General features: G+C 40.1%; 1 protein-coding gene across 2 annotated transcripts in view; it reads left to right on the forward strand.

Annotated features, from left to right (window-relative positions):
• Positions 1 to 24,133, forward strand: part of SORCS1 (sortilin related VPS10 domain containing receptor 1) — a 259,695-nt gene that overhangs the window by 229,598 nt on the left and 5,964 nt on the right. For both annotated transcript variants that reach the window (XM_053949503.1, XM_053949505.1), the window contains exons 19-24: positions 4,018 to 4,204; positions 8,093 to 8,226; positions 10,023 to 10,146; positions 11,128 to 11,240; positions 13,544 to 13,675; positions 23,040 to 23,139. In XM_053949503.1, the coding sequence (XP_053805478.1) occupies positions 4,018 to 4,204; positions 8,093 to 8,226; positions 10,023 to 10,146; positions 11,128 to 11,240; positions 13,544 to 13,675; positions 23,040 to 23,139 (790 nt within the window). The remainder of the gene's footprint in view (positions 1 to 4,017; positions 4,205 to 8,092; positions 8,227 to 10,022; positions 10,147 to 11,127; positions 11,241 to 13,543; positions 13,676 to 23,039; positions 23,140 to 24,133) is intronic.

Here is a 24,133-nt window from a genome sequence, read left to right on the forward strand (position 1 = left end):
GTGAACATACAAATGAAGCCCTGAATTTCCTAAAGACTGCCGTGGCTCTCTGTAATGACAATGTTGATACATGGCTGTACAAGGTACACTGTGTCTTGGGTACATTTAATGAGCCTGGGGATCCTGCTGGGGGCACAATGCCATTAACATTTCCCACCTCAGCACTATTGTTTGATGCAATTCAGTATTCAACTCAGCTGAAGTTTCTGGAGATGAGTTTAGCATTAGGATTAATTGTTGACATACTCAAATTAAAGAAGCAAAGCTAGTAGTAATTAAAAGCATAGTCTGTATTTTTTTTTTTTGGCAGTATCCCACTGTGTTCCCTCTTTTGATATCACAAGTTTGTTAGTAATGATTGCAGAAATATGAAGCCTTCATCCTAACTTTCAATGCACATGCTGAATCACGGCTGTTTATCTTACTAGCAGCACTACACTCCTGTAATAACACACAAATAACACAGTATGTACCCTCCCCTGTACCACTGTCATCTCAATTATAATTGCATTTTCTGATGAGGACAAGCTGGTTGGGAGAAATCAGAGCCTTTCATGCATGTTTAAAGTCACTGTTGAAATTCCATGAAAATCAAAGTGGACCTTGCCTTCCTGATGACATACAGCACTACAGTCTTGTAATGCACTTCTAGTCACACAAGTTGAATTACTCTGCATAATCCTGAGAGGCTGTTACTGATTCCTGTGGGGCACAGGAGATCTAGTACTGTAAAAAGAGCTCATAGCTGAGTTGAGCTGGCACAACTGGCAGTCAGGATGAATGATGTGATCAATAAAATTCACTACTTGGTGTTGAAGAAGAAGTACATGTGAAAAGTATCGAGCCATTTGCCCTGCTAAAAGGCACCTTTCTGTTCAGTTTCTGATTTGAAAAATTAAGGCCTTCTCTCTGGAAGCAGGGATTTATACAGGAAAGCATGTTTTTAAGTTCTTGATAAAATAGGATCTGAGTATCTGGTAAAAATTATGAAAATACTTTAAACAGATCTTGATTAAAGGTATGCCATGTGTAGATATTCAGTTCCAGTAAAAATATCTTTGATGAATGATTTCTTTTGGTGCCAGGAAAATGCCAGAGAGGGAAAGGGGTTAATCTAAAGAAAGCACAATGAATTAATCCATGAAAACATCCAACAGCAGCTGTGTCTGTTTCTTTCAAAGGGTAATTAAATTTATTGTCAACATCTCTTAGGAAGATACAGAAGTCGGCGCATAATTAAAGACTTAAAAATGAAATCTGAAACATAGGAACCAAAATTAAAAACCTTGAGCTGTGTTTGTTCCATTTTTTAATACTTCCATTTAGATACAAATACTGAAAGTCAATAAGGAAAATGCATTATTACAACTTTCAGGGCAAGATTCCAATGGTGTGTTTGAGAGAGAGAATCCTGCTAGGAGGGATCTCACATCCACCAAAATATTGAGAGCTGCCTAAAAGTAATCAAAGTATAAAAATATTGTTGCAAACTGTATGGGATGTTTCTTGATGTACCCTGAGGCAGGAAGCTTCACAGAGTTTTTTGGTAACTCGAGGTCTTGTGTGCTCTCGAGGCTTCTTTGGTCAAGATGCAGGAAAAAGGTGCACTTGGCTTAGGAGGCAGGACCAGGAAGGAGGGAGAGAGAAATATTTTGTATATACTTGACAAAAACCTGTAAATTTAATGAGAAAATCCCTTAGAAAATAGTAAATTTCTGATTTACATTTTAGTAACTAATGTTGTCTAGGTAGGTAAGGGGTTTAATATGGGGCCTCAGAAACTTGTTTTTAATTATGAGGGCTTCTTTTCAGGCTAAAAGTTCTTAAGGCTCAGCATATGTTTAAGCCTTTAGCTGCACACAAGCCCTTATCAAGATTGCAGAGAAAGGGGTTAATCTAAAGAAGACACAATTAATTAATCCATGAAAACACTCCAACAGCAGCAGTGTGTCTCCTACAAGTAATGCAGGGAATTTTACATCTGCCTAATTTGGGCTAAAAGCTTCAGAAAAATCCGATTGTGGAGTATTGAGCTTGACAAAATAAAAAAGAGAAGCTGGAAAAAGCAACAAGAGGGGTTTTTGCAAGATGTCTGGATAGACATCAAGTTGTTGCAGAACAAAACTTCTCTTGGTAAAACAACCTCTTCAAGTGGCTCTGGAGAGATGCTGGAGACAAGAGACAGTGACAGCTGAGTTGGTTTAAATCAGGTGTGGGCTGTGTGGGAAATGTTTGGATTTTGGCTCATCTGCTTTCTCTTCCTGTCTTGCTCTGCCCATGCTCTTACTTGGCACAGATAAAATGTTAGGACAAGTCAAAACACAGTCTCTTTGTTTTCTTGAATTTTCTCTCCCGCTTCCTAAGCTAGACTTTTTAATGTCAGATTTCCAAAAGGTCGCATTTTCAGAGGAGTGTTATAGCCTGGATCTTACTCTGTGGAAAATGGGTTTCCAGTTCAAAGGGTTTTAAAACAGGAAAGGCCAAGACAAATAAGGCTGGGAAACAGCAGCTGAAGCTCTTCTCTAATTAGATTTTCAGTGGTTCCTGTCAGAATCTTCTCTACCTAGGAACTGAAATCTAAATCTTGCATGCCTTAGAAATCGTTCCCTTCCCTGGCTACACCTGTAGACAGCGTGAGTTTCATGGGTATGGACAAAATGAAGACAAGAGGAGAAAAAGGTTCATTAGAACACAAATTTTGACAGTTGCAGAAATGAGGCTATTCTGTCACTCTTTTCATCTTCTGCTGCTGCCTCAGATAAGTGGAGGAATATTGCACAACCTGAAACAAACTTCAACTGTTTGGCCTTGCAAAACATCAACTGCATGGCCTTGAATATCCTCAGAACTGGTAAATCCAGCGGGGTCACTATGGTGGCACAGTTTTAACCATGTCCCAGCAGCATGGCTTTACTGTTCAAAGACATCATCTCCTTTTGAGTAAGAAAAGACAACTAAAACCCTAGTAATGATGGACCTGGAGGAACTGGGAAAGCATTGAAGGGTACTTCAGAGATCTCTGTATTTGGTCTGTGTCCAGTACTGGACTTGAGATAAGAATAGTCTCCCCCTGAAAGATATTCAGAGGTCATGTGTGTTCACTTCTGGCTCTAGAAGCAAATCCCATTTGGTGGCTTCTGTTGGCTCAGTCAAACAGACATGAGTGCCCAAAGCACTGCATCGTGTTTGAAACTGCACGTCTTTCTAATAACTCAAGTCAACAAAGGACAGAACTCTGTTCTTAAGACCATTTCCCCTGTCACACCTTCAGTTTGGGATTCTCCACAACAGAGCAACACAGTTATTTTTATCTCATCTATTTGGAAGCAACAGAGCTTCCAGCAGGGTGCCAGGGCAGTGTAAAAACAACTTTAGTCTATTAAAAGAGAGCATCTGGGAAAACCTGTTGCTCTTGCCACCATCAGGTATAGCTCTGATCCTTTTGCTTTCCGTTCAAGCAAGCCTCCACTATTTCTGCCTTCACAACAAGTTATAAAAAGACTGAGAGAACATGAGGAATATAAAAGTTCTGTTACAATTTCCTCTTATAGTCACATACATTCACATCTCTTTCTGGTGTGGATACCTGCCTGATGCCATCCATTCACATGGGTACCTTTCATTCCAGAAGGGAAGTTGGGCATCCAGAGTACTGTTTCTCTCGCAAAGGAAAAGAGGGAGAAAAAGGAAGAAAGTGGCCACTGCTTCAGTGCACCAGGCTGGGAAGGTGCTCCACAGCAGTAGCCAGCAAGTGTGAACATAGCCAGCATGAGCACCATGCAGAGCCAGAGGGGGATTTCCTAGGGGATGAGGATGTTTAAAGGTAAGGCAAGATGCTGCATCTTATATGAAAGGGAGGGATCTTTAGCAGCCCTGGTTGTTTGACAGGTCAGTGCAGGCTGTTCCTCTGGCACATCAGACCTTGTTACTATTTTCTGATTGGTCTCAGTCACCCCATTGATCCCGTCTCTCAAAAGCAAAACAGAGTCTGTTTTGATCCTTTCTCTTCCACCACAGGGAGACCTCCAGAGATCCCTCATTCAGGTGGATTTTGGAGACGGCATCGCTGTGTCATATGCCAACCTCAGCTCGACAGAAGATGGGATCAAGCACATCTACCAGAACGTGGGCATATTCCGAGTGACCGTGCTGGTGGAAAACAGCCTGGGTTCTGACAGCGCTGTTCTCTACTTGCATGTAACGTGTATGTATCTTCATACCCCTTGTTAGCTCCTGGTTTTCTTTTAGAACTATTACTCGTAGCTAGAGGTGGCATTTGGAATTTGACAGCTGAGTCCAGAGTGGTGGGAAATGATGAGTGTTCACCTGTCCTCCAGACAGACTGTTGATTCCAGACTGAGAGGAAACACAGATTCATTAAGGTTGGAAAAGACCTCTAAGATTATCGAGTCTAATCACTAACTTTTGCTTTTTAACTCATGTTTTACCTCTAGTTTTGGATAGTCTAATTTGGGATGCCTCAAAGGACTGTCCAGCCCTTTCTGAAATGCACTTTCATTATCAAGCTTACACTTCCAGAACAACAAAGACACCCAGGGATCTTTAATGACTTTTAAAAGCTTTGAATTTTACTTTGTGCATGTTTTGCTCTCTAATGAAACACACCCACCTCTGGGATAGAAACCAGTGCTTTTCAGTGTTTTTGTTGTCATAGGAACCAAAATCTTTGTATTAAATAGTACTGCAAAAAAAATAACCTCACACTGTTTTCTGCTATTCTTTTTAACATTTTCATACTTCATATGTGTCTGATTTACAACTGAAATGTATCCCAAATTCTTGGATAAAATCAACATTATATCCTTTTATATTTATTCTAGCACATTGTTATGAACTCAAAGGTCAATCTATTTATCAAAAGTTTGTAACATTCCTAAGGGATTTTGTTTGGGGCCATAATTTTTTTATACAGTGGGGTTTTTTGTTTGTTATTTATGTTTTCACTGTGTGCCTCTGTGCCAGATTAACTGAGAAAAAAAGGAAATTCCCAAACCTGAAGTTATGTTTACAGAAATACTGTTTACCATCTACCAAACTAACTCTACATACTATGTAGATGATTTGGCACATTCCCTACACTTGACCTCTAGTTTTGGGGTTAGATTACACAGCATGAAAGCAGCTGCCTTTTCAGGGTAGGAGAGCAGCTCTTTAATGGAGAACTATTGTGTCAACAGATGGGAACAGTGGGAGGCAGGAGTGTGGGAGATGGGATATTTATGAGGACTAGAGGAGCAGGAGCAAATACCCACCTGAATGTCCCCCTTCAAAAACACCTTTGTTTGGCAGGTGTCCAGTCTTCCCTCACTCATGGTGTCTTTCTGGTCTACAGCTGCTCTAAATCATTTTCTTGAGATACTGAAGGCTTATGAACCATTTTGATTGTTTAAGCCGTACAAGAAATATTCAGATTTGTTTGTGTGACTTAGCAGCTGACAGGGTATGTTTCTGTGTTTTGCATAGGTAATGCCAGCACAGGATTTAAACACTGAGTGATCATTGCAGCCAGGCCCAGATTATGTGTGTCAGACTCCCTGGAGAAGTGACAGCTCTAAGGGATATGTCTCACCTTTCTCTACATGACAAGAATTAGGGACTGCAGAACAGGTTACAAATGAGCATGGTGCCACTCAGACTAGCAATAGACTTGCTGAGGACAGGGATGTACAGTAGATCCAGCCCCCTCCAGAGTCTAACACCCTGATCCACAAAAGCTTCTAAATCCTGTTTGAAAGCTTGCATTGCCACTCAGCCCTCTCCTGAGTATTCTGCTTGGGATGTTTGAGCTTGGCCTTTGAGGAGTTTTGCAAAAATATCTGTCCTTAAAATAGACACACACTGTATTGTAAGATCCACAGACAAGCAATGTGCAGCCTGAACATCCAGAATTTTAGGAAGGGCTACAAACTGGGTGATCCTGGGTTACAGGGTTAATACATGAGTGTCTGCAGCCAGGTCTGGGCCTTCCAGCACCTTCCTTACCTGTGGCCAGCACTCTTCCTGCAGGGAAAAAACTGCAGGCACTGAACCTCAGTGCTTGTGGTCTCAAAAATAAAAGTAAAGCCTTCACCCCATGCTCTCCTCATCTTGCTGCAGCCAATGCACAGAAGCAGTGCCTTTCCTGCAGTTGCTCCAGGGATCCAGAAATGAAGGTTACTGTGAGACAGGAGCATTTTTAGTTGGATGGACAATATAATCTGTTGTATGTAAACTGCTCAAGCCAACAGCCTGTCTCTTAGCTGTCTTGAAACGTCAAAATTTTCTCCTGGAAAGTTAGTTACGGATTTGCCTGCATGCTTCAGAACAGCATCACCTGTGCAAGTGAGCCTTTTGAGAAGCTTCTTCCTTTCAGTTTTCTGGAGCTTGTACAGTACTTTTTCCCTGGGACAGGTGAAGGCCATAGCCTCCATAGCTCTGCATGAAGCTCAGAAATTAATTTTCTTGAATCCTCTTCAAGCTTACCTGGGAGAAAGCAGTCTCCTACCAGGAGGGCCTATCCAGAGTGAGCTATCCCCATCTGCTGGCCAGATAATAGCTCAGCTTTTCAGCCTCCTTGACCCAGCTGTGATGGGAAATGCTCAGGCAGAGTTGGGTTACTTGAGCCGTTCTTTCATATCCCTTCCTAGCCATTGTGTGGGGAAGGTCCAAGGAGGTGCTGGGCGCTCTCTGCCATGTAGGATCATTTGAAACCTGTTCAGAGCAACGATGCAGTAATGGTGGAGAGTATCAGACTTTTCATGGGCTCCATCATTACAGTTGTCACTGCATTTAGCTGGGAAAATTGCTGTTTTTCAGGTCTTAGGGTCTTGCTGAAAGCAGGAATAGCATGGTGATGGAAATGGATCTGAGTAGGAGGATGTCATTAAAATCACAAGGGTGAAATTGTGGCACCTCATGAATTTCCAAGAGTGTTGACTGCTGCTTATAAAAGGCAAAGTAAGCCATGGTCTCATGTATAGCAGGCTTTGGTTAATCTGATCATGGATAACTCTTAATTGGGCTGCTTCAGCTTAAGCAGTGGCTGTGTCTACAACCCAGGGAAAGATGCATTTCAGTAATAAATCAGTAACACTGGTCCTTATTCTGGCACTGTGTATACAGTCTGATTTGGGAGAGGCTTTTTTCCCTCACTCTGCCTATTGTGTTATACAGGATGCTTTCTTCAGAGTATGGTGTTCATTTAGGCTGAAAAGCAAGGTCTAAGTGGTGATTCATGCATGGGGTATATCCTGAAAGATCCTTCCTGGAAATACATAAAATTCTTTAGCAATGCATCTCAACTCCATATGAACAATGCAAGGCTGTGGCTGTGGTTCTCATCACTGGGGAACTCACAGACAGAGGATGTGTCGATGTGGCCTTAATTTGTTTAAGGAACCCATGTCCTCATGTGACCTGAGGTTTCTTTATTTTTCTTTCCCTGTCACTCAGGACAATTGCTTTGTTCTCTTAGTGAACAGTCAGAACACATTTTAAAAATAATCTATAGAACAAGATTTAACAACAAAGGCCCATCTGTTTCCAGAAGATGGGAAATGTGTAACCCTGGGCATAATGTCACTTGTTGAATGAATTATGTTCTGTTTATACTGAAGAAATAAAAGAGTTTATTGATGAAAAGGAGGGAGTATAAGGTAACAATAAAATGCAGGCACTCAGTGAATAGATGCCTTCAGAAAAAGTTTCTGCTGAAGTTCACCAAATCATAGCAGTTTTCCAGCAAAGATCCTTCATGTCCATTGAAGCCCTTTGTCCTGCACATTCTTATGTCTTCCCAGTGAAGGCTTACATTCACCCAGCAGGGCTCTGTCCCTGTTGCAAAAGTCTCATAAGTTCCTGACTTTATGACATTCATGCAGTAGAGAGTCCAAGTTTTTCAGCTCCAGGTGCAGGGGTGGCTCCTGTTCTCTGAGGAACAGATTTAAGCCTTCCTCTCTAGAAATGCTACCAAGCCAAAACATTCTGTCATGTCGCATGGTGATTTAGGGAACACTTTTCTTCCCTAAACCAATGGATATATATTGACTTTTCAGATGGAGAGAGGACTCACCTGCTGCTTCTGTTTCTGCAGGCCCCTTGGAACACGTCCACTTATCTCTACCCTTTGTCACCACGAAGAACAAGGAGATCAATGCCACAGCAGTGCTGTGGCCAAGCCAAGTGGGAACACTTACTTATGTCTGGTGGTTTGGGAACAACACAGAGGTTTGTATTCCTAAATGATTGAGGTCAATAACCTTGGGGGAGCTCTCTGATAGAAGAGGGAGGGAGAGAGGGATCTGGGAATGCTTCTATGTAGTCACATATGCAAGAAAACTATAAACCAAATACCGAGATACTAATGGGCCTTGGAGGTACCGACATGGAAATGTAAGTAGTGCTTTGTGTTTGTGGCTGTGACTTAGCTGCAGGCTTTATTGCTATTTCATGCAAGGTGCCAATAGCTTTCTTCCTTAATTCCATCCAAGGTGAACATAGTTAACCAAAATCTGGAAGAGTTTCTACTGTTTGTCTTCCCCCTCCTTTCTTCAGTAACAAGAAGAGAAAAAAAGTAGGGGCTTTGGAAGCTTTTTTTTTATGGAAACAACCTTTCAAGGTGAAGCTGTTTTTATATCTGGAACTGACCTATGCCGAGCCCCAGCACCCTATGCTAAAACACACATGCAAAAGGACCTTATTATCATGTGCTATGGGTGGATGAAATGGTTCCCAACACACCCCCCTGCCTCAGGGTTCTGCTTAGATATGTGACTGTGCTTGCAGTCGTGGTAAATCTGCACAGACATTAGAACTGTTACTTCACATATAATTGTGGCTAAAGTACCCAGAAACCCTAATTAGTTTCTGAGGGGAGAGGTTGTCATGGATTTTGTAGAGCCAAGAGGGACCTTCATAATCACACATTGTTCTCTTCTGTATAATACAGATTGTAAAGTTTGATCAGTACCTTCTGCTTTATTTAACTTTTTGTGACTAGGGCAGGACCTGACTTGTTGTTGTTGTTGTTGTTTTGCATTAATAATTTTCCTCAGCTGATGGAAAATGCACTGCTTCTCCTTCTGACCATCTCCTCCAACTATTTCCCCACAGCTAATTATTCTGAGCTTTGAACTCATGCACTGTGTTTGTAGTCTGAATTTATCTAGTCTGGGATTCAAGCTGTTGGATCTTGTTATGCCTTTTTGTGTAGATTAAAGAACTCTCTGTACTATCAGCAATCATCTCCCCCTAGAGGTACTTACAGGCTGTGATTGTCACCTCTTAACCTTCCCTCTGATCTCCTAAGCTCCTAAATGATCAGAGTTGGTCTAATACTGTTCTCATTGAAGTCTACGTTTTACTATAGACCACAATGACAACAGTTTGACTTAATACTGGGTGCTTTGAAGATCTCACCCAGAGTTCATTGACAAGTGAAAAGAGAAGTTAAGGCAGAGTCTGCTGGAGGACATAACTCATTGATGAACTTGTTCACAGCTGAAGGGATCTGTGTCCTCTCAAGCATCAGCAATTAACAAAAAAACTGTGTCTGTATCTAAGGATAACATAGGGCAGCAAATGCGAAATCTTAATTTGGCTGGTTCTGTGACAACCTCCTTGAGTCACCTTAAATAAAGCACTTACACTAGATTTAGGAAAGGAGGGTGCTACCTGAGCAGTGAGTGTTGCAGGCCTTTATATCAAGATCTGGGCCTCTCTGGGGAGTGAGCAAAAGTGGACATTTTAACATGGGATCCAAAACAACCAACATGCACTGGAATCTTACATAGCTCCTATGGAAATTATAGGTACCTTATTCTGACCTTCAGGAGGACATCTCTGTCTGGGATTCATGTGCCCTCTCTAGGAAATTAGCTGCCATGTCACAAGGCTTGAGTCTGAAATTTCCAGTCTGGAACTAACTCCTCCAGCCATCCCAATAGGTTAGAGAGCCAAACTCATTTTTTCTTTTCCTTTCCAGCCAAATTAACTAAATTTTTCCTTTTATGATGTATTTGCAGCCACTGATCACACTGGAAGGGAGCATCACATTCACATTTTCTGTGGAAGGGATGAACACCATCACTGTTCAGGTCTCAGCAGGAAACACCATTCTTCAGGACACAAAGACTATTGCAGTGTATGGTGAGTTCTTCCTCTTTCATTTCACACAGTCAACATAGTCAACATTTAGAGAGCCAGGTTAGCTGGCAGCAACAACAGGTCATTATTCCAGAATGCTTTGAGTGAGATTATAAATTGAATTCTACTGTTACCAGTCCACTGTAGTATCTCTGAAGGCCACTGATTGACATTAGTGCAGACTGACATGATTGCAGAACATTGATCTCCTTCCCAGAGCCCTCTGCATGTGCTCCATCACTCTTTGATCATCCTACATGATTGTCAAAATGTTAGTTTGTCTTGTAAGCTGGTTTTCCCCCTTCTTGGCCAGCAGAGGCCTCTTAACTCACACAAAAGCTGCTCAGCTTGAAAGATAAATCAGTGCTGTGTGCTGCAGTTCTGCACAGAAATCTGTACTGATTTGACATTGTTCTCATGCGTCAGAAGCAGTTAGGGCACACAAGTACCATATAGTGTAGATGGAGCCTAAAACCCACTGGGAATCCCAGTGAGTTTTAGCTGATAGTGATCAATGTGGGCAGCTCTGTTAACAGCAGCAGAGATTAGGTACATTTTCCAAGGCTAGTCCTCTCCCCATATTTATCCCTGTTCCCTTCCAATTAAGATCTCTAAGGTTTGGGGCACATCTGTGAGTCCAGTCACAGCTTCCTACACAGGGTGTGCCTGCTCCAGAAGTCAAAATGCAGGTAACATTTCATTTACATTCCCAACACAGCTCCCTTTGCTGTGCTATTCATCCACTCAAGTAAGGATTGATCACTTTTTCAGTTCCAAGGCACTCAAGTGATGAATCTCCCAGATTCTCCATATATCTATCACTGAGTGTCTCAGGTGCACTTCTGGATTTCCTCACAGTCTGTGCACCATCTGCAAATTGATTAAGCAAAACATGAGCTGCACCAGGTTTCACAAGGTTCTGCCCCCTCATTTGGCATTAAGGCATTTTTGTCTTTACTCACCACTCTGTCATTGTACCTGCAGAGAAATTTCAGTCCTTGAGGTTATCGTTCTCTCCGAACCTTGATGACTACAACCCAGATATCCCAGAGTGGAGAAGGGACATCAGCAGAGTAGTCAAGAGAGCTCTGGTGGAGGTAAGCTGTGTGCATAGCCTGTGTTACAAGGGCTCTGGTTCCTGATTTGTCCCTTCATTAGGACTGGATCAGCTGTTCTCTCAAGGTGTCTTTTTGTTTCCACCACCCAGAAATGGAGAACTGACGATGTTTGAGACCAACATCCTAAATTTTAGACTGGTGAAGTGATCTCATGTGTTGCCCAGAGTCAGCCCTCGGTGTAAAGCAACACTGTTCTAATGGAATTGCAAATATGCTGTAGAAAATTTGTGAGACCAAAAATTAAACAAATTTACTACACAGAAGAGCACCACAGCAAGTACTTTAAGTTCTTCATATAGCATGAGTCTCACAGGGCAGGATTGGATGCTTGTTTTCTCTGAAGTTCCTTCTTTAACTATGGAACATAATGTCACAAAAATATTCCAGTGTAGCTGAAGATTTGCATTTGAAATTGAGGAGGTAAGAAGAGTTACAAGAGATAGCTGGGGTTTCTCACCTCAGTAGAAAAATAGTGCAAGGAATTGTTTGAAATAGTGTTTCTCCTTTTTTAAAGATTCTCAGATTTTGAAAGGACAAAAGGCTTATCAATGTTATTAGCAAGCTTAAGTGTTACTTGTGGCATCATCTGTGCAAAAACTCTAGAAAAACTGTACTAATCAGGTGCACAAACCTGTCTGGATTGTTTCTGAGATTTTTTTTTTATATTTTGTTAAAAGACACGAGGAAAGGGACAAAAAGAGCATTTTTCTGGAGCTTAATCTCCTGATGTATTTATATCTGTGTAAAGTATTCAAGAATCCATTTATCTTCAGGATGAATTTTCAGAATATAAACATCTCAATAAAGCAAAACCAAACCATAAAAAAGAATTGTAAAACCACAGTACCAAGGCTCCATTCTAAAAGCAGAGCAGTGAAAACACAGAGTCTTTTTGTTATTTGATTGAAAAAATAAAAATTGATAGCTAATTATCCGTCTTTATACAGCTAAATGATTCACCTTAAACAAGCCTTTGTGAGAAGTTCCTGTAAAAATTAAAGATAAACCCAGTAGATTTCTACAGCAATTAAGTAAAAGGTATAAAAATGAGTCAAATAACTAAATAATTCAATAGGAAATTATAGCTGTGCTATAGAATTTTTATGAACTTTTATTAAAGTATTATATTCTTATTACAGAATATCATCAGACCAGGATGAAATTCTGCCTACAAAATTATAGTTCTGTACTAAAATCTGAGCTTCACTCTGAGTAGGGATAATTTCATATTATCACAAAATATCCTATTTCTTGTTTTGATTTGCTCATATCAGTGATTTTCTGATTACTGTCTCCCACTTCTGAAAAAAAAAAAAAAATTGTTCCCAGCCCCTGAAAATGAAGGCAATACTGTGTCTTAAGTCTTGACACCTTAAAGCAACCTGTTAGGCAAGCACAAATAATGTAAGCCCTGGCTTCACAGAATACTCGTAAAGAATATGAGATATTCTTTATATATTGATAAGGGTTTTTTCTAAATCCGCTTCACAAAACAAAGTGAAATAAAAAAAGGGAATAAAGGCACATGCTTTTCTTTGGTGTGTGGCAGAGGGGACTCCACAGGGTTTTCCCCAGACTGGCTAGGGTTATCCACAGGACAGGCTCAGAAAATAGTGGTTTATGATCAGTTTTGTTGACCCTTTGTCCTGCATCCACCATTTCCTCCAATGAGCAACTCCTCCATGTCTTTGCTCCTGAACTACTGTGGGGAAGAATTCCTGAGATTTAGGTGCAGTTAATGTCTGAGAGGCTTCCAAGTCCTTACTGCAAGGGAATCTCTGTGGTGCATCTGTGATCTGTCCTTGTATCTGAAGGCACTTTTTTTCCACCGCTTTAAAAGTGACCAGCTAAATTCAGCACTTGAAAACTTCAGGTTAAATCAATACCTTGAGATTTAAGTGCCTTTGGTGGATAATACACAGCAGAAAGGCAATGCAGGAAGATTCATCAAATTATGTTTCTCCTTCCTTTGGCTAGCAAAACTTCCCGAGGGCCAAACTAAGTCCTTTTCTGGATAATAACTCAGCAATCTGATTGTGTAGCATCAGCTGAAACATAAGATTGGAGATCACCCTGGTAGTAATGCCTTTAAAGTACTTTTTTTCTGAATTTTGTCTAATGTGTCAAAATTTGGGATATTAAAGTCCTAACTTAAAAATTTCAGCCAAGGAGATGTATGAGATACACCCCACATGGTGAAAGTACTGTGATGCCTTAATGAAGAAGCTTTCTGCTTTCAGTGCCACCCACACTGTTTCGTCTCCATTATTTCTCTGTATCAGGCTACAGGTATTTCCAGCAAGCACATTCTGGTTGCAGTGCTCCCTGGCCTGCCCACATCTGCTGAACTCTTCATTTTACCATATCAAGATGGCACAGGAGAAAAAAAAAGAACAGCAGCAAACCTAGAGCAGGTATCGTGTCCATTACGTGGAGAAGTGTATGTGTATGCATTTCTGTGGATATATATGAGATATATATATCTGTATGTATATGGGATTTGTGTATGGTTAGAGCTGATAATTATGGTGAGAATGCATCTGATTCACTGGGGTATGTGTTACACGCTACATCCTCTTTAGGGTTTTTTTTATGTTTCTTTTTTTTGAGGGTGGTTGGTAGGTTGGTTTGGGCAGGTTTTTTTTGTTTTTTTTTTTCTTTCCCCAGCATTGGAAACAGGCTTTGGAGCTGTCTTTAGGAGTTTAGATGCCCATTTGTGTTCCCTTAGAAGTCCTGTTTACTTCATGAAAGCAGGAAGAAAGAAGGAGGAAGAATTTAGGGGATTAGTTCCTGCCAACAGGAACTGTAGAGTAGCTTTCTGAAACAAAGTTTATGACACAGTCAAGAGTCTAGAAAGCGCTGGAGGACAGAGCTGGATGGTAAATCTGGGCTGTTCAGAACTTCATTAGTTTAAGGCACAGTGATGGGATTGGACAATCTGCCTGCCTTCTTCATGGTGCTGGAAGTGGGGCTGAGCCACTGTGGATTGTTTTTTCTGTGAACAGCTGAAATAGGTTATGATGACTGAAGGACTCTGTCTCGCTGCAGACCCAAAGTTCCTGCCAACCAGATGGGCCTAGCAGGATTGTAATTAAAAGATAAAACACTGTGCTGGGCAAAAATCCTGAAATGACGTAGAATTACAGAATTGTTAAGGTTGGAAAACACCTCTAATGCCATAGAGTTCAACTGATAACCTAACACTGCCACGTGCACCACTAAACAATGTCCTCTTGTCCCATAGCTCCTTTGCTTAGCTTATTAGTTCAGATTGCAGGGGCGAAGATAACTTTGGCCCTGAGGGAAGCACCATTGTACCTCTGCCTTCCATACTCCATGTCCATGGGTCAAGCCAGGTAAACTTAGCTGTGAGCCTCAAACCTCCAAGTCACCCATATTCTTAAGCTTTCTCTTGCTCAGCATTTCTAGCTGTCATCTTTTCTTCTGACAAATGACCTTCTTAAATTTTCACCACCCATGTAATAAACAACAAATATGGAGATTTACTGCTCTACAAAATCTTTCCTTCCTTTTCTCCTTCATTTCCCCTTCTCCTCACTTCCTTCATAAAATGGCAAGGAAGCCAGTTCATAAACTTTCAAATTTATATCTGACCCAGCTCCCTTCTGGCACTCAGCAGCTTACTCTTTCTCCCTCTTTTTATACCTCTTTCTCTCCTGGAAAAACAGAGTCGTTGTGACTGTGGAGAAAGGAAGCCCTGGTAGTGCTCCCATGGTCTTTTTTATGGACAAGAAGAAATGTCATTTTCAGTGTAACTCCATCAACATCTCTGGCAACCTGCAGGGTCCAAATGGTAACCTTTGGAGGACAGAGAAACTATTTGCCATTTGCAGCCAGCTCTTTTCTTTGAAATAAAACCAGGATGGTCAGAATGTTTTTCTTTTTAGTCTGTGGGTGCTACGTTCCCCTTCCTAGTTACTCTAGTAGAAAATAGTGGGGGTTTCTGTGAGAACTGCCCAAAGGCCACAAAGGCCTCTGCCCTCTGCTCTGAAGCATATTCTGATACTGCTCCTGTTTTGTCATCCTGTGATCCTTCTGCCTGTGATCCTTCCCTATGCCTTGGTGTTTCAGAGCTCATTCCACAGCTTCTCCCTGTGCTTGAAGTTGCTGGGATGAGTGTTGGGAGCAGATGTTTTTGATGGCTACAGCTTAAGAAGCTTAAGTTGCTTCTGAGGTACTTCTAATGTATTTGCTCTTTTCTGGTAGGAATAGAAGTCTGTTTTGTAGTCATGGGCAAGGAATAAGCTATTCAAAGGCACGTACGTGAGCTTGCCGGTTTGCAGGTGCACACCCAAAGGAATTCAGTTCTGAATTATGTTTTCTAATTTAGAAGAGAAACTTTCAAGTGTGCAGGGAATAAAATGGGAATAGTTTACACAAGTACTGCAATGGAAAAAGGCTCCTTAAGGAAGCACTTGATTATAGAGGTTACTTTCTTCATCACCTGAGCTAGACCACTGTTCTGCCATGGGTAACCATGAGGGGTGTATGGGGTTTCATGGACTTTCACATTTACCAGTAAATCTCATTCTTATTTAATAACCATTGGAGGCTTACATTTTGCTGTTTCCCCTTTAGGTGGATGAAGCTGTTCTGTTTTTATCTGATACATATTCATTTGGCTTTGCAAAAGTACTTTCAGGTCCCTCTGTCCAGCCAGTCTTCTCTAGGTACATAATTCCCATTGACTTCAGAGGCGCTTAGATGTCCACTGTGCCTTGACAATCGAGGTCTTGGTTTCCCATTTATCAAAGTCAATAATACTCCTTTGTGACACTCATGTTTTATGAGTCTGAGCGCAGTAGGCCAGTAGTGGGACTGCAGTAGTGCCCCACTTGACAAATGTACATTTCCATGCAGTTTTCCATGAGAGTAGTGCATTTGTGTTTCATGCTCTCTTTGAGGCTGTGGTTCGACGGTAAATATAATTTTCTTCCTCACTTGATGTATCACTTTCATACAATTGTCCCAATATTTTTTTTTATGTATACATAGAATCAATTATTGTCATATCTGTTTGCATTTAGAAATGTGAACTCTGCATTCCTAATATTTTCCATTGGAGACTAAAGTACCTTTAAAAAGTTTGACTGCTGTTGATAGCCAAAAAAAACTGCTACATGTGAGTCTGGGGAAATTTTCTCAATGTGCAACATAGGACAACTCCACCTAATACATAAATACATGAATACATAAATACACAAATACAAAAAAGTGCTTGATCCACTCCACTTTCTGTAGTCAGTGCAAAGTATTTTTCACAGTTTCCTAAAAAATCAAAAGGCCTTTTCATCTTCCAGAATCCCAAAACACATTTGCAAAATCTTGTATTTATGACAGGAATATTGTGTCCTTTCTTTTTTCCCCTTTGTTTTTTTCTTTTTTAATTGGGCATTTGATTGCTCTGCTTCATTTAACAGTAGCTGAGGACAGACTACTACCATGTTTAAAAATGTAGAAATAATTGGCAGTCGTCAAACACTGGTCTTTGATTTGCATGCTATGACTGCAACAACGCTGAAATATCCCAAATCTTGCAAAAACAGCCACCCAGGATTGCCACTGGCCACTTGGGCTGGAATGCAGTTGCTACACCATTTCATGGATGGGCTTGGTGAATTTGATGATTACAGAATTCAGATCTGCTACCTCAAAAGCACAAATTTCTTTCTCTTCAGTGAAAGGCAAATATCTAATAGTAACATTTCAAGAAATTGAGTTATTTTTAGCACAAATACGGTTCAAAATGAATGTTCAGTAAGAAAATATTGTAATTAAAATTCAGTAGAGGGCAGTTACGATTATTTATTTCAGTGTATGGTTTTAGTCAGTAGGAGGATTCTGAGGGGTTATCTTTTTATTTATGCATTTCACAAATTATCTTCTTTCCATGTTGTTTCCTAGTGGGGGCTTTTACTCAAACATAACAAATGCATTTTCTTTTAGTAAAATGAAATATAAGCAGAAGGTACATGAGAATTCTGAAGTGATGTTTATGTATCAAGTAAGGGTTATCCTGAATTTCTTTTTAGTTCTCCATTTGGGTATTTTCCACTGGCCTATTCAAAATTATTGTAAAAGAATGCAAAACAGGGTTAGGAGCAAATAGTTAATGACATTTGAGGCCATTAATCTTTTCTCTGAGAAGAGCTCTCAGCAACATAGCATGATGGAGACTTTGGCAAATTATAACATCAGCTGGTTGGTAGCCAACTGTACTCAATATGTTGCAGCTGTGGCCAGTATCTGTATCCAGCCAAAGAGATGGGAAATGACATGGATGACTGAATATCAACTGGACAGTGATGATCTGCAGAGATTAAATACCTCTTGTGACTTTAAAACCATTGGGAGTGGCATTCAGGAAGCCTGTAAGCATATATACCTCTTGGGACTATTTCCTTAAAGCAGATTTAGTTTTATATCTGCTTCTTTGTAGCTGATGGAGCTTCTATCTTATTTTAGAGTTTGGGTTGGTTTTTTTTTTTTTTTTTTTGCCCACCCTCCTAAGATTTAGTGTATCAGTGTATTTGCTTTCAGTACTTTCCTTTTCTCTAATGTATTTCAGGTGTGCCCATCACCAAAATATTTTTAGCAACAAGATCATGACAGTGAACGCCTTCGAATCTTACAGAAAATTGTGCCAATCAGTCCTGGAAATTAAATTCCAAGAAGAGGTTGATATATGGGGTAAACCATCTAATGCTTACTAGGAGAGATTTTTTTTAACATCTGTGCCTTTGAAAGAAGATCAAGTCTTCCACTGGTAATTAGGGGAGGTTGAACCAGTATTAAGAAGTAAAGGCAGATGAGGAGAGAATGGAATAATGTGAACCAAAAGACCTTGTACCAGGGGCTTTTTTTCTTTAGCCAGATTTTCTTAAAAGCTGCTTGTGTGATGTAGGAGAGGCTGTGTAAATCTCTTGTCTTAATACCTTTGAGTTAACTCCTGCCACATGGTTATCAGCCCTCTCTCCTTCATCTTTTGCTCGGTGTACAGAGCAGCACTTGATTCTCAAGACTGTTTTTGGTTGCCTTTGTTCATCAAAAGTGAATCCTGGCTTTTATGTCCAGGTTCTCTCTGGGTTCATATCTGCTGTTCCATTCTTGTCCCAGAGTAACCACAGGAATATCCTCTGCCTCATGATCTCACAGTGTCCCTGGATACTCCCAGCAGCTTGAATTTAGCATCTTTCATTAAAGATCTGCAGAAATTCCTGCTGGAGCCAGGAAGTCAGTGACTGTGCTCTTTTCAGTGCTAAGGCAAGCAAGCTTTAGAGGCCCCATGTGAAGTGTCCAAGGTTATCCAGGGCAAGTGGCACAGTTTAAAGTAATCCACATTGGCCCTGACTCCCACTTCACTTTCCCAATGTTGGTTCAAGTTTCTTCCCACTAAATCAATGTGCCTAATTCTTTCCTTAGTTGTTTATTGATTTGCTCAATGAATTGAATTGAAGTGTAGCACTCACTAGTTGAGATCTTTACACAGTATCTATAAAATTATCAAGATTCTTAGCTAGTGCATACTGGCACAGTTGAATCACATTCAATTAGTCTAAAATAACTTACACCAGGGGTTTCAAAAGTCAATAAAGGTATGGGAAAATGCCCTTCTCGGTGATAATTCTGCTTCTTGGTTCTTTTAGAGTCCTAAATCTGACAAAATGCTAAGAGCAGCCAAATTAATTTTTGTTTTGTTCCATTTTTAAATTGGAATCTCTTTATTTTTATTCACAAATTGTCTGTTATTATTATTCATTATGTGTCCTTTGATGAAAAATGATACACGAAGAATAGTTCCTATTACTGAATTATTTTTGCACATCATGCTTAATTCTGCAAATGAAGCAGATAAAGTCAATGAGGCTCAGTTAAGGACCAAAACTAATTTTGAAAGCTAATTATTTTCACAAGAGAGACTCTTGAAGACTATAAATTAAGAGACTGCTATTCTAAGAAGTTTTATCTTCATCAAAGTTAGTTGCATCTCCAGCAGGGAGAGATGAAGAGAGGGAGGCCTGAGGCCAACCTGTTCCCAGATGAAGGTCTGGCTGTTCAACTGGAGTTGCATTGCTATTTTTGAAACAGGTCAAAGTACTTTGATGTTTCCTTTTCTGCTTTTTAAACCAAAATGTATCCATGGTATCACTTTTAGTGCAGAAATAAAGAGAAGCACAAACCCTAAAATGTTCGCCATTGACCCCTTTTTATTACCTCAACAACTGAGATCAGCCTTTGCATGGAAATTTAATTCAGAGAGACTATATTAATACTGCAAACAAGTCAAGTCTGAACAACTCCTAGATTAAAGTCTGATAACTGAGCTAGAAATAAGCTTGAAGGCAGAGGAGTCTGTTCTCCAATCTCAAAGCAAATGTCCTGACTGACCTCTCAGTGCACAGGTCCCCTTGGGACTACGTGAGGGCCATGACCATTGCCAGGTCCAGCTTTGGAGGGCAGTGGATACAATCCCAGTGTGAATTTGGCCCTTGAGGTTTATGTAAGCTGCTCACTGACCTCAAATACTGGCTTTTGTAAGCCATTATGTATGGTTTCTATTTCAGACAATTTTTAGGAGTACAGAAATACATTTTCACTCTGTTTGTCTGTTTTGAAGAGAATCTTGTTTTCCACATAAAGAAAAATGAAAATATTGTACCAAACAAGCAAACATTTTAAAAACACGTCTGAATGCATCTGTTCTTCCCTCAGACGTGTGTGTCAGGAATCTCCAGAGCTGCCTGAGGAAGGCAGATATCTGATTCTCACTAGAATTTCTGACACTTTTGAAGATCTTAGGCTGTTACTCACTTTTTTCACTTGTTCACATTCCATAAAGACCAAGGGAAAAAAAAAAACAAAAACAGCTGTACACAAAAAGCCACTGGGAGAGCATGTAATTAATCGAGCCAAGGAAATATCCTTTATACTCTGCACAGAATGAACAGTGTTGCTGCCAGTTTTGACATTTTGTGTGTAGTCCTGGAACAGTTACGGCTGTTTCAAGCCTCTGCAGAGACACTGATAGTCTCAGGCAAAAATTATTCTAGTCTGAGATGAATTTGTACAGGATGTTATACAGTGAAGTCCTCATTCATAATCAGTAACAAAGCAATGCAGTAATAATAAATTTCAGTTGTGACTCTTTCTTTCTGTCTTTCTTCCTTTTCCTTGCTACTTTACCCTTACTTCCTCTCTCCTGTTTTTCCTTTCCCTTGGCCCTCCCTGTTGATTTTTCTCTCACACACCTGGGTTGCTGGGAGGCAGCCACAGCACTTCTCAGCTGCTGTTTTGCCTCTTCACTCAGTTCCCCAGGAGCCCACAGGCAGGCCAGGGGAGATCTCACTGTCCCTTCAAATCACTAGTGTCCAACCAAATCTCTTGCACCTTCTCATACTTACTTTCTCCAGATTCTCCCATTCTTTCATTTTCTGCCCAAATCCTTGAGGAAGCCATTCTCCAGCACCACGTACAACGTTTGCTAGCTGCAGACTCAGTTACATATCACAGTAAGCCTCTGCTTGTATAGAAGGCATCATGTATGTTTTTTACCTCTGCTCTTTTCCTGCCATTTTGTGCAGGTATCACAATGTGTTGAAGAGAAATGACACACAATGTGATTGTCTCCTTTTTTTAGTTTACTGTCTCGTATTTACTTTTTTTTTCTTTTTCCCCAGAGGCTCAGCTGCCCCAGCAGCATCAGGATCTCAGAACAGAAAGGAAAATGCCTGCAGGGTTAAGGAGGAGAGCTGTTAGGTTTCATGTAGGACTGGATATAGCCAGGATGATACTTTTCCCATTAGTTCCATGAGCCATTAATGTACCTGGTTTACAGCATATCAATCTGCATCTGTTGCTCTAGTTTTAGAGATGAAAAACTTTTTCTAGTTGTCAATCTTGGTTATTAATATGCTCAAATCCTTAAAGAGGGCTATAATTTGCTTCCCAGGCATTCTTCATGTACTGCACATCTTTGTGTCACCATCCCTGCTGCTCTGAGCTCAACAGATGGCTCTTTGAATGCAGGTGGTATTTTTTCTTGCTATTGGAAGAAATATATTTATTGCTCATTCTGGCACCCATGAAATAAATTGTAACTTTAAAGAGATATATTTAAAAATATAAATAAAATGCCTCTAAGAGTTATTGCCAAATTGATATTGGACCAAAGGCACATATTCAAGTGATCAGCAGCCAGAAATGAAGTGTATGAGCCAAGAGTATTAAAAGAAATATTAAGAATGTTAAAAAAAAAAAAAAAAGAAGGAGATAAATCACATACTGTGATGAATGATAGCCAAGGAACATCTAATCATATCTGGGTAGAATTTACTGAAATAGCTCAACCAGACAAAAATGAAGAACATGAAAAAGATGGTGTAAAAATTATTGGAATGTTATTTTTTTCTGACAATTTTTCATTAATCTTCGAGAAGGAATAAGGATTTATTTAAAACAAATTGAATTAAATGGTGAGTACTAGAATACGATTCCACTTGATCGTGGTGTGGCTATAAAAACACATTCTCAGCAAATGCATATTATAGGTTTTGGGGGATGTTGTGTTTCCAGTTTTCCAGCCACCTCTCCCTAATAAGCCAATGTGCAGAACTGCGACTCTTCAATTAGAAAATTGATCTCTACTGTAAAAAAATGTGAAATACATGAAACATCAGGCAAATGAACATACAAAAGACACAAAAAAAACCTGCCAACACCATGTCTGTAAGCTTCCATTCCTTGATAAATCTATCTTTTTGTTTTGAATGGCAACATGCCTGGAACTTCTTGCATTTAATGAAGCGTGATGTGGAAAAAGTGGATCTGTGTGACAAAATTGCTTAAAAAAAAAGGCATGTTTGCCAACAGATTGGACCAAACTTTGACTCCTTTACTGTACAAATACAGATTTCATGGGGTCTTACCTCAGCATGGGAGATTCTCCCTCATTTCATGGGGTCTTGCTCATCTTTTCTATTTTGTCCTTAAAGGAAGAGTAATCTGCTTCATTTCTGCTAGGGCTCTGTTGATGTCATCAGTTGTGGAAAGATAATCTGGTGATCTGAAAGCTCTGTGGAAAAATCTCCCCCATGAACGAGAGTGGGTTATGCATGTAAACCAGAAGAAGAGATGGAACATGCATTTTGTTTAAGCCACATTCTGTAGTCAGTAAACACTTCCAGATTCAAGCTGGTTCTGGTACATATTTAAGGATTAGGGAGCAGCTGTCTTGAATCTCAGAGCTGGATGAAATTAAATTTGCTTTTAGAACTTGAAAATTAACTGCAAGCCGTGGCATGGATCTAAACCATTCATTTTTATTCAAGTGTATCACATGTTATGAACATCCTCTAAGAGCATGGAACTGGCCACTCAACAAACGAGAAGTTATTTATTACAAGCAGGTGTTCATAACAATTGCAAAGTTCCTTTTCCCTTGAACAGTGAATGAGTTCACTGACGTGATGCTGCTGGCTGGTCCTGTGGCCACTTTCACGTGTGGGTGGAATGTTCCTTTGGGGCTCAATTCCCTTTTGCTACTGGGCTGCTCCCAGAGAGGTGTGACTGGGCATCTTGTTGCTCAGCCAGTTCTGACCATACACAAACCACTCTGTCCGAAATCCTTTATTGTGAGGTGATAGGAATCTGTGGTCAGAAAGTGCAAAATCTTTGCTTAGCTGGCAGAAACAAATAACAAATGCTTCTTTTTTGTTGTTGTTGTTGTTGTTGTTGTTGTTGTATTTTTTCCCTTCCCAGATTTCAGAAACACTGATCCAGAAACTGAACCAAAACCTGGTCCATTTTGAGTTGAAGCCAGGAGTTCGAATCCTTGTCCATGCTGCCCATTTAACAGCAGGTGAGTGTCCTCTTTTCGTGTATGCCTTGTGTGTTGCTCTATAGCACAGGAAGCAATATATCCATGGCAGTAGTGTGCTATCAGCTGTCTTTTAAACATTTCTTATTTTTATATCACAATAACAACACAGTGTGTGAGCAGACATTAAAATGTCTGCTCTACCTCAACTTTCTATATCATGCCAAAAAGATATAGTGGCTTTCACATTTACAGCTAATCCTTTTGTTTTCTTAGGTGCAATAATTTACTGGTTTTTTGGAAACATGGCATAAGTAGCAGCAGAAGTGTGTATTTCTTGGTTAGCTCTAAAATATTCAACAGCTAAGCAGCACCATGGCATTTTCAGCCTGAGTCCCACAGTGCAAAAGTTACCTGCTAGCCTTGGATATGTTCAGATATTCTAGAGTCAACAAACATTCAAAGGAACTAAACACTGCTCAAAAGTTGTTCAGCAGTATGAAAGACTAGAACCAATATAGATCTGCACAAAAATAAGATCAGGCAGTTTGGACCTTAACTAATCCTATTTCAAAATAAGTAATCTCCAAAGTCCTGATATTTAATTACATATGTCACTAATCATATGTCTATTCTGTATGTTAAAACCTCATTTTGCAGCATAGGTCCTATTTAACTATTAAAAGAGATGGACAAACCAATCCACACTCTTAGGAGTTCATTTTCCCCAGGCACTGCTGATAATTCTGATCAATTGGTATCAGCTTCTTTTGATAATTTGCAAACTTAAACCCTCAGTTCATTTGTACCAGCAAAGTGCTCTCCAAAAACTTTTTGTGGTGTGAATGGATTTTCCCAACCAGGGAAAGTGGTTGGGAAAGCAAGTCCATGTGCTGCCTTGTAAGCAGTAAGAAAGAAGAGACTATGAAGAAAGGGTGTAATGTTACTACATTTAAATCTTCCCAAAAGAAAGGCCTGGGGTTTCCAATATTTCATTTTTCCTAAGCAGAGGTTTCTAATATCTGTCCTGAGAATA

This window comes from Vidua chalybeata, chromosome 8, assembly GCF_026979565.1.
Source record: "Vidua chalybeata isolate OUT-0048 chromosome 8, bVidCha1 merged haplotype, whole genome shotgun sequence".
Classification (NCBI taxonomy): domain Eukaryota; kingdom Metazoa; phylum Chordata; class Aves; order Passeriformes; family Viduidae; genus Vidua; species Vidua chalybeata.